Genomic DNA, 11,481 nt, shown 5'->3' with positions numbered 1-11,481 from the left:
AGGGTGGGGAAGGCCCATGTGGGGGCTTGGGAAGCATCGTGGTGAGGAGGCACTGAGAGGATGGGTGGGCGAGCGGGCCAGGGCCGGGCAGAGCCTGACAGGCAAACTGGAAGAGGGGAGCAAGACCCAACCTCAGCTTCATCTGTGAAAATGGTCAGAGTACTACGGTGCAGGGTACTGGTGAGAGTGAATGACAATCAGCGGTAGCTCAGAACGGAGTGCATGCAGGCAAATGGAACGTCCGCTCCCTTCTGGTTTTCTTACCTGACACCAGAGCTTTCGAGGGGCTATTACACGCACTCCCTCACTCACCAAACATCTACGAGGCCTGTGAGTTGTTGGGCCACAAAGCCTAAGGCCAGATCGCTGCCTTCCAGAGGCTTCCGACACGGCGGGTGGAGACAAACCTTCAAACCAGTTTCCCCCTTAGAAAGAGGGGGACAATTCCTCCAATTAGGACTTTCCAAAGGACACGGACACGGCCAAGGGGTGGGTGCGGAGGGAAAGGGCATCCTCACGACTGGAACGGGAATGCCGTGGAGAAGCCGTCCCAAAAGGCAGCCCCAACTGCTGCCCTGGGTTCGGGCCTAGCGCCCAGAAGGGCAGGTCACCCGGGCCCTGCTCCCTCCACCGCTGAACTCCCAGGGAACACTCACGCCTGAGCACCAGCCCCTCTCCCACCTCCTTGCCTTAGCTTCTCATCCCCTTCCAGGCCCGAGGAACCTGTTACTCTATATCCTCGGGCCCTTCACAGGGAAGCCCTGCTCACGACACACAATCACAGCTGATCTCCCTGGGGCACCACAGATCCACCCTTCCGCCCAGGAGAGGATGGCCAGTTTCCTGTCCAACACGGTTCTCTGAGCAAAACCTCACCCCTGTTCATCTAAGGCTTTACTTTAACACACACACACACACACACACACACACACACACACACACACACACCTTCGGGAGTGGGTGGTAACACACATTCATCACTTATATGTACAGGACAGATACACCGGAGGGCGGACCGAATAGGAATCAGGAGTAAAGGCAGCAAAGTTGCTGCCTCCCAGGCCCGTGGCTTCTGTGGCTCAGGCGAGGCCATCCCTCATTCTTAAGGGGCTCCAAGGTAAGGAAGCGCCTGCTACCAGCTCTGCCTGTCTCAATTCGAGGCTCCTGGTGCACCTTGAAGCTCGTCACCACACTGGCCGTGCGTCAGGCCCACTCCTCCCAGGGCCTGCTCTCCCCACGAGGAGAGGCGTGAGGTGAGGGATTCTCATCTCTCCCCCACTGCTGTTATCCCAGTAGGTGGAGGCCTTCGTGGCCCTGCACCTCATGCCCCAGAAATGTCTGCCGGGTTGGGGAGGTGCTGGGCATGACTTTCAAATCTACCCTGAGTTGGGATGGACAGGAAGTTGAAAGAGAAATGACCGCCTTACTGACATGTCCACTGTGGTTTTAACCATGGGCCTGACCTCCACATGTTCTGATGGATAATACTGGAGTCATCAGTACTTTCTGGAATAAAGCATCAAGAGTCTCAAGGGCTGACAAATTAGGGTAAACTAACATGACCCCTTCCATGTGAGTGACACTCAGCCCAAACCGTCTAAATCTGCAAGTCTTACTTTTTAATTGCTAGAGTAATGACCTAAAGCTTGAAGAAAATTTATCAGCATCTTACATAAAAACTTCGGAAGCCTCCAGATATTATTTTTTAAAGAAACTTCTATTGTCAAGTGTACACAATTAGTTGCTATCTGAGACAAGGACATTTCTATCAATTCAACCTTACGTCTAAGACAAAATATCCACGTTCCTCCCTCTGCTCCCTGGCAGGGCTCTTACTTAACTCTCAATGGAAACGTACAGGATGAATGTGAGTGACCATAGAATGTGATGGAAGGATGGTGGTATATCATTCTCTCAGCTGCCTGAGAGTGGAAAGGGGGAGAAGGAGCTGAGCGTGAAGGCCATGGGTGTCCCCGCGTAGGGTCACATATCCAGGTGTGGAACCCAACTCGTCCACCCGCAGTGCAAAACAAACACGGCGGGCCCAGCATTCCTATTTGTCACCCCCACAAGGGGGGCAGGGCACTTTCTCAGGGCGTCCCCAGAACCTTCGCTGTTTCTCTTCGGTTCAAAGCATCCAAAAGTCGTGGTGGAGGTTAAGATGGAAAATGTTCTCAGAAAATGTTCTGTAGGCAATTACAGGCAGCGTAGGGATGTGTCAGCTTTCAATCTAGGAAGCAGTTGTAGAAAATCCTGAGCCCTGCCGGCTCTTGCCAAAATGCATCTCATCCCGTTAATGCTCCGGGTCAATTTCTGTTCATGGGAAACCACTGGTGCCAGCAAGAGCGGGGCCGGCGAGGCTGCAGACAGCGAGAGAAGGCCAGGGCTGAGACCGCCTGGCTTCTGCCCCCTACCTGCCGGTCACCAAGTGCAGGGCTGCAGCCACCGAATCACTTCCATTCTCAACTGCCCGGCTTTCCCACCTGCAAAAGGAAGGGTTTGGATGAGATTAAGTCCTTGGAAAAATATTGATTACATAAGACTAGGTAAGGCCCTGGGCCAGGGAGACGCTCAGAAGAGGTTAAAGAATGGAAGGGCCAACTATGCCGGTGCTTTCCTGCTACAGAGAAAGTGATCCGATTTGTGCTGTACGTGGAAAAGTGGAGAAGAGCATGGGGGTGGTGGTGGTGGTGGTGATGGGCCAAGGGGTTCTGCCTTGATCCCCATCTAGCTGCCCCAGAACGGAGGAGAACTCTGTCCAAGCACGCTGTCACCTACAGAGACACTCAGGGAGTTGGGGCTCCCTGTCCGCATGCTCTGAACCGGACGTGCATGCAGGGCCCGCTGCCCCAACGGGAACTGTAATATGCTGTGCCAGCTCAGGGGCACACAGTCTCCTGTAGGCAGAATTCCCCGCAGCCAGAGTCCGGCGGTCTCTCTCTGGAAGCTTGCCATCACAGCGCCACGCATGGGGGATCACGTGGGTCCGCTACTCAGTGCTGATGGTGGAGGGGAGGGCCGGAGGGATGAGGAGGTAAGAGGAAGGAACAGCAAAAGGCAATGCTGGCAGGACTTAGGACTGCACTTACCTGAGATTTGGTGCTGAGAAACGCTGATGCTGTCATCCACTTGGCCCGGGTTTCCTTAGAGGCTTCTAGGAACTATTTGAGACTCAGGCAAGACAGACCTGGGATCTGTCCTCCAGGAGCTCGCTGTACGGTGGACTTATAGCAAATGATTATTTTCTTTTTAAGATTTTATTTGTCAAAGAGAGAGCGAGCACAAACTGGGGGAGTGGCAGGCAGAGGGGGAAGCACGCTCCCTGCTGAGCAACCTGATCCCAGGACCCTGGGATCATGACCTGAGCTGAAGGCAGATGTTTAACCCACTGAGCCACCCAGGCGCCCTGTGGCGAGTGATTTCTTAAGAGCATCGGTAATAAACAAGGAAGAAATGAACCAGTCCCTCTCTGGCGCTACCCAAGATGGTTACCCTGACGAGTTTGGAAGACATTCTTCCGAAATGATATTCAGCTATCATTCTACTCAGGTGAGGCAGGAAAAACAAGCAATCTGGGAACTCTAAAATCAGCATACAAAAGCAACTCGGTGAGGCCAAGGCCATGCCCTATGCACCTGCAGGGGCTTCACTAAAGGGTTAAGTGGCCAGAACTAAGAGGGAAAACCTAGAAGGCCTCTAGAGAAATACAAAACGGTCATGTACAGTAAGCCAGTGCCCTACAAATCTTTTTTCTTTTGTAAGGAAAAAGAAAACTGAGCAGTGACCTGACCCAAAACTATCAGAGGAAGAAAAGCAACGTTAGCTCAAGCCTGAGCAGCAAGAAAAATATGACTCCGTTTGCCAGATAAAATAGGAGCGATCTGCAGCTGGAGTACCTCTGTGTCAGTCACAAAGGGTCAGTCTACTCATCACATGACCGAGTCTCTCCACTTCAGCTAAGTCCCATTGTCCAAATTAAGCCAGCTCTTCTCTGATTCATATACCATTTCACAGAAAAGTGAATCACTTCATCACTAACTTAGAGTACCGTAAAAGAAGTTACACTTAACTAATGTAAAAACAATTTCCTAATTAAAACGAAACCTAAGACAATGTTCTAAGTGTGATTTTTAAGATGCTGGAACAACCCAAGATTCAGAATATGTTTATAATAACCAAAAACATGATTATAGGAATTTTTCTTTAAGGTCCTATCTGCAACCAGAGAGAACCATCCCCTTGAATCTGATCCTGTACCCCTAACTGGGTCTTCACAATTGCTAAACCGCTTAGTTTTTGTGGATGCACAACAGCGACCCAGCACAAGGCATGTGGGCATCAATGAATGAATGAACGAATGAGACGAAAAAGCACATCTCACTGCTGAGTGTGGCACTCCTCCAGGACAAGAGACAGAGCACCGTAGCCAACAGCACTAGCTCAGGGTTCCAGGCCCACATCACCGAGCTCTTATGGGGCCTTCTGCCAATCATCTCAGTCTTTTTGAATGGGATTCGGAATGTTAACTGTCGCTCGGGCATTACAGAGTTCTTCTGGAACATAAAGAGAAATCTATAAAATGCATGATGATCTTCGAGGAATAGATCACAAAAATTTGAACCCTGCTCACCAGCAGCATATAAGAAAAGTCAGGAGCCCCGGCAGCGCCATATGCTAGCCTGATGCTCCGTTTTGGGTTTCGAAGACTTAGGACACCTCAACGGTAATGACAAAACAACTCGTGATGGAATAAAGACAAATGACTTCTGTATCTTAGGGGTCTACAGCAACTCGGGCCTGCAGATCAGTACCTGGCAGTGGACATTTAAAATCTTTTTATTGGTATTGAAGCTCGTATAAATTCTAACATCAAAATTTGCAAGATGTTAAGAGAACACAGATACGTGATGTTGACATAAATATAGGCAGACGATTTTCTTTCTTCCCTGAATCCCAGCCACAGAGGATGTGGGAAAAAAAATTTTTTTTAATCAAGGAGATAATCTGTTTTATCAATAGCTAGGAAGCCATTTTTGTAAATTGTCCGTCAGCTGAAAAAACAATACACTACTTACATCATATTGGAAAAGGAATGACCTCAAGATTTCCAAGCAACACAGCAATTTTTCACATCTGAACTCCCCTGCTGATCATTAAAAATCGTTTCAAATGTCCCATTCTTGGCCTTCGGTTGTGCCAAATCCTGGACAAGTCCGCAACAAAGTGAGCTGCAAAATATTGAATATTTCTGCATGGGGTGCTCGATCTCCATCGTGTGGCCTCCCTTTTCCTTAGCACACCATCATTCACAGTAGTGTGAGGTCTCTCCTGAATCGACCTGTGTGTATATTACATAAAGGAAGTGTGAGATCAGAGTGGTCTTGCTTCTATCTCCTGCAGGCCAGTAAACTACCTCCAATTCATCGTTCTACTGTTCTGTGCTTAGAAACACTGTGCTCCAAATTCTGTGTTCGGTCAAGGTGTGGCGGGCATGAGGCAGGGCTGAAATCGGCCCAAAAAGGCTCAGTGCTCACTCAACACATCGGAGGACGCCACAATCTTCTGTTGTGGTTATGTGTGGGATGCAGCGAAAACTGTGATCCGGGCAGGGGGCGAGAACGGCCTTCTCTGCTCTAAAATGGTGCTGTTTTCTCTATCATACACTGAACGCAATTCCCAATGATCTAAAATGCCGACGAAGGAAAGACAGCTCTTCGCTTTTCCCCGAACAGCCTGAAATATTAAAAAGTGAAGGCAGACTAGAAAGAAAACACAATTCCGACAGGTTTTAAACCAGATTTAAGTTTTTTTTTTTAATTCAAATTGACCCAAAGCAAAACTTACATTACAAAGGAAGAACAAAATACATTATGATATAACACACTAGGAGTTACATGAAAGCTAAATTTGTGGGCAAAGGGCCTCATCCCAATCACATTCTGGGCTAATGAGCAATTCTGCAGGAAAAGTTAGAATCTCCATTTGCGTCTGGTCCACTCTGGTAATGAAACTATACATTCTTGTCTCTGAGGGTGCGCGTCTGACAAATCACTCTAGACTCCTCGCGCTCCAGATGTGTGCTCTTGCTACTGCCAGAACACTGAATTCTCTGGCGGAAATGCTGTTCCAAGCATGACGGATAATGAATTAAAAAAACAAAACAGTCAAGTCCTCCAAACTAACAAGCGTGGATTATTCTGTAGTAAATAGTTTAGAAATATGGGAATTAAATAATCTAAAAAACACTCTTAACTCTGCTGTACATTTATAAACACAAATATTTACACACAAAAAAAATCTTCTGTTTTCAAAAGATGAGGTTTGCAGTTCATGAATGATCATAATCTTTTATGAGCTGGTTTCTTTGGTGTACTTGCCAAATATATTTTTATAAAGGTCTAGTAATAGGCTTAAACAATAAATTTCAAAAGGAACATGGAAGGGTCAGTGACAAATCTGATAATATTCGGAACAGTTCAGTGAAGGTTCTGGAAAAACCAGTCGATTTTCTGAAAATAACTTGTTCTCTCTACTCATTTACGTGACCAACGAATACGTCTGTGCCAATTAAATTCAAACGAGGACCTGCACGTTCATTCCTATAGTCTACAGGTTACCACCTTCGAGACTAAAATTTTAGTTATGGTTAAACAGGATATGTGATTGGGATTTTACTAACAAAAATAAAACATTCTTTTTAAGTTTCCAGGTAAATCAAACCTCCAACAATAAATAATGGAATTATACACTTCTTCATTAAATAGAAATTTCAATTCCAAGGAAGAGCTCTCATAATTTTTTTTCCTCTGAAGTCACAGCAGCAATGCAGAACAAAGAATTTATCTTAATCTGATCTTTTTACTCGGAATTCCCTGACTCAAACTCAGTGGCTAACTTCGTTTGGAAACCTCTGAATGGCCGGGGAAAGGAAGTCGTTTTCATCTACCTGAATGAATGAATACACACATTTGAGGAAATAAGCCCCGTGCGCAGGTCACGCGACTCGCTGCTCGGAGCGCAGGGTCCTGCGTGCCTGCCCTCCCAGCTCCTTGTCTCCCTGGGCCTGGGGTTTGAGGGGGAAGTAACACTCAATTCATTTCTGGCCATGCCATGTTCCTGACACTGCGAGTATGTCTCAGTGCTGACTTGGGTACCGGTGGAAAGGACGAGAACACAGCTCAGCAGCACGAGGGACTCTCTCTCGGAAGAGGACACTCTGGAGATGGGAGACCACCCATTTCTATCCATCAGGCTCCGGTTAGTCTCGGAATGGTTACCAAACTGGCCGCACTCTCACTGGCTCCCTGCAAGAGTCTATGTACCCCCATAGTGATCCCCTCCCCCCGCCCCGAATCATTCTTTTTCCGGAACTGCCGTTCTTCAGGAAGCTGTGCACGGCCTAGCACGAGCAGATCAGATACGCCAATGCCAAAGCCACCCTGCATTCAAGGGAACAGACTGTGCTGAGAGAGTACCCCTGCTGGCTCTCTAAAAAGAGGTAAAGCCAGAGTAGACGCTTCATTCTGCTTATACTTTCCAGGTGAAGTAGTTTTATACTTTATGACTCAAAACTAGAAATTCAGACAAGAGAAGCCCTTCATCTTGTAAACGTCTGATAACAAATTTATTACTAGCGTGTAAATATTTTGAAATTGCCCAAAGCACTGAGAACAATACTGGGATATTTGCAAAGGTTCTTCTGAAACTTAGTATGATGACAGATCAAGCACAGAACACATTTCCAAGGGCATCAGCGTAGATCCCTAACGTCTCTGGAACCTTTCCCATTGTTACTGACACTTTATCATAACCGTGTTTACACTGCAAACATATGCCCAATCAACCCAGAAAATGAAATAACCGTCCCAAAGAGCTTCACTGTGCATAACCTTAAAATAGATAGGAAATGGTGAATTAGCCTAGTAGGAATTAACCAGACTTACGAATGTGCACCCATTAGAAATTGTACCTTTAGAATTTTTTTTTTTAAACTGGGAAGAAAAGAAAAAAAAAAAAAAAAACCACGATGAAACCACCCCCAAATTATTTAACCGTTAAAGCCAAATGCCTTAACAATATTTTGGGCTATTTTTAGGGAAGACTCTACCACCAGGATATGAAATTTTCTGCTTTAAAGTGAAGTAAAAGACAAAGCTTACAATGGAAATGGCAACTGACATCCTATGGTCCTGCAATTAAAATTAAAGTGGCAGTTCCTGTTCTCACGGGCATGTCAAAGCCGGCTGTGGAATGAGAAACATCGAGTGAAATAATGGATAAAATACACCAGAAAGAGTATTGCACGGGAGGCACTGTTTTAAAAACAGAATACACTGGCTTTATAAAGTTATTCTCGTTTCCATTAATTGTTTTAAAAGCACGAGTCAACGAGAGACAGAGCTGAGACCCAATGTCTCTGGGTAGTGTACTACAGTTGTTAAAAAAATAAGTTAAAAACAAGAGCACACCAACAGGAAAGCAGAGGTACTGGATTTATGTCATCCGAGAGCTACATTAATTAGGAGAGGAACGGTTTGAAACAGCCAATTTGTACTCTTTAAAAATGAATGAGGTGACAGAGTTACTTTAAAAATTTCTTAGGGCATTTTCCAGTAGAACCCAGGACCCCCCTGGGTGAAACTGTGCCTCCAGACCTTAACAAGTGCTCTGCTGGTTTATAATGTCGTGCACGCCCATGAAACCATACATTTGGAAAGGGGAAATTCTCCACTCCAACACTGCTTGTGTCGTTTTGGGAAAACAATTTTCGTAAATGCAGTATTGTATAGAAAGCTTGGACCTCTTAAACTTGGACCAAGAAACCAAATTAAGACCTTCAAGCATGTGGTGTGTGTGTGTTTATATATATAAAAAAATCCCTCCCCTACCATGAAAACCAAACAAACAAACAAAAAAACCTAAAAGTGTATACCTGCTTTCTGACTTCACAGCAAATCAGAAATTGCATAGGATATACTTTGTGCAAGGCAAACAGCCTTTTAAGTATCTGGAATATAACTCCTAATCTTGCTCACAGTTCTGTGTACATCAGATGTCATCAAATTTGTGTTTTAAGTAGTCTTTCATGACCTTGGCAATTGGTAGTTCGTCAAGTAGCTTTAGGTTTTGAAGGCCTATACATTGTCGAATTTTAATTCGGCACAGGTCCTGCAAGTTTCTGGGCTGTCCTAAAAAGACAGAAAAAAGAAGCTGTTACAAAGCTACAAAGTAGAATATTTAAGGCAGGCTTTTTGGTTCTAAAAAGAATTGTTTTGTTTTACCGGGACCCATCTATGGACTTCACATGCAAAGGACCAGACAGACACTTACTGAGAGGACGCGCCCTGGGGACCTTCATGTGAGGTCTCATCTGATGCTTTTCACAACCCTGGGATGATGGATATTTCCACCTCCATGTTACAAATAAGGACTCAAGGGATCAGGGATTTGAGCAACTGCTCCATGTCAGATGACCAATTAAAGCTTTCTGGACAGAGACTAAAATCAGTTTTTCTGAGTCTAAGCCTGCTATTCTTTTCGTTACAAATCAGAATGCCGGTTTTCATCCTGGGATGCCTCTAATATGCTGCGTGAACCTGGGCGAGCAAATCATCCCTCTGGGCCAAAGTTTCTCCATCTGAAAAGCGGGAGAACTGAATGAGATGCTGCCTAATGGAGCCCTCCTTTCAGCTCACCATCGAGGACACTGGAGCCTAGACACATAGCATGATCTCCAAGCAACATGTGTCCACCTGTTCACCATGATTCTGGACATAGCAGACCCTTGGCTGTGGGCACAAGGGCATAGACTGGTGGGGGGCAGAGGCCCAGACAGAAAGAGCACCCCAAGCTATTCTGAATCTATGTGTCTTCAAACCTCACACCCTCACCATCTGCCAATAAAAACCATTGCTATAACTCAACTCAAAAGAAAAATTACAATATTCAATTTCGTTCACTTTTGGATACTATATTTTACCAAAACGATTTAGAGGACCACAAACACAAGCAAGAATTCTAAGCAACAGTGCCTCAGCTATATCTGGATTCACATAAATTTTGCTTTCATATTAAACGGTAACAAACGGCAAAAGCTAGCATGTTGAATGCTTACTTCGTGCCATATGTCCTTACAAGCTCTTGACATACACTAACACCCATTAGTTTCATCCTTATATGAGGGAAGTACTTTGATCATCACCCCCACCTCACAGGCTCCTTGCGTCTCAGAGAGATTAAGTAACATGCTCAAAGTCACGTAGAAGGCCATACCTCAGCGAATCTCAAACTTCTTGGTCTCAAAACCTCTTTGTGTTTTTTTAAATATATCAAGGACCTGAATGAATTTCCATTTATGTGGGTTATATCTATCAATAATCACCATACTAGAAGTTAAAGCAAATTTTAGAAATAGTCCTTTAAAAAAATAAAAATAAACCCATTACATGTGGCCATAGACAACACTGGTACAAAAACAATATTTTAAAAAATATTAAGAAGAATGACATTCTTTCACATTTTTGCAAAGTTCTTAAAGGGCTGGCTATTATAATAGAGGACAGCTGAGTTCTCATACATGCTTCTACAGTCAATCTGCTGTGATAAAATCATGTCTTCTTTGGACAAGTCCACTTACGCTCACCAAAGAAGGAACGTGAAAAAGGCAGATCATGCCTCAGTATTATGAAAACCATTCTGCCCTCAGATAGGGGAAAGGGTCTTGTGGAGCTCCGGGAGTCCCAAAGCCATACAAGGAAAACCACTGCTATAATTACTTCTTTACCCCTTACGTGAACTGTCCTCGTTCATAGTGATTGCCATTATTCAAAATTAAGTAATTCTTCATAAATGAAAAATGTTCCTTAACCTCTCTGTAAGGGCCTGCGTGAACATGTGCTTTCCAAGAGTTACTTAACACATGGTCTTCTCTGAACAGAACTGCAGACACTACCGCTCTCCTAGAAATGCCTATAAACCTGGGGCATCTGTGTCTACAGATAGCTGCACGCGGACTGGTGTGAGGCTGTGATACGCTCACGCATCTCTCGCCAAGATCTGTCTTCTCCATTTTCCAGATCTCTGCTCAAAAGCACTTTGTTAGGGGTGACAAAGGTTCCCTATCAGATACTCCAGAGCTCCTTTCTACTACAGCACTTAATAAGGCTGAGATCGTACATTTACTTGGTGATTCTCTGCTAATCTCCACCTTCTTCACTATCTGACATGTTCCATGAGGGCAAGACTTCTTCTGGCTGCCAATGTAGCCCAACGCTGACCTGATACTCAGTAAAAACTAGCTGAATGAATGAATACTTAACAGGCTTGTCCATAAGGGACAAAGCAGTCAACTCATTGCAAAACCCACCCATGTCAACGGCAAATCATTTTCTAACCTGTTTTGAATTATTTTTCACCACCCTTCATGGGCTACCATTAGGAAGGGAATAAACTATCATCATTTTTCGATAAACGCTTACAGTA

General features: G+C 45.1%; 1 protein-coding gene across 2 annotated transcripts in view; it reads right to left on the bottom strand.

Moving 5' to 3' along the window:
• ASB7 (ankyrin repeat and SOCS box containing 7) overlaps positions 1–11,481 on the bottom strand; it is a 52,157-nt gene continuing 40,676 nt past the window's right edge. Inside the window, exon 6 of one of the 2 annotated variants that reach the window (XM_087856713.1) lies at positions 1–2,483. In XM_087856713.1, coding sequence (XP_087712839.1) covers positions 2,422–2,483 — 62 coding nt within the window. In that variant the 3' untranslated portion in view covers positions 1–2,421. Of the gene's footprint in view, positions 2,484–7,600; positions 9,189–11,481 lie in introns of those variants that run through there. The other variant, XM_045795386.2, reaches the window with a different exon arrangement.

Source organism: Ursus americanus, chromosome 28 (assembly GCF_024610735.1).
Source record: "Ursus americanus isolate L20-20 chromosome 28, mUrsAme1.1.p, whole genome shotgun sequence".
In the NCBI taxonomy this organism is placed as follows: domain Eukaryota; kingdom Metazoa; phylum Chordata; class Mammalia; order Carnivora; family Ursidae; genus Ursus; species Ursus americanus.
Note: the sequence above shows the minus strand (reverse complement) of the source record. Positions and strands in the feature narration are given on the sequence as shown.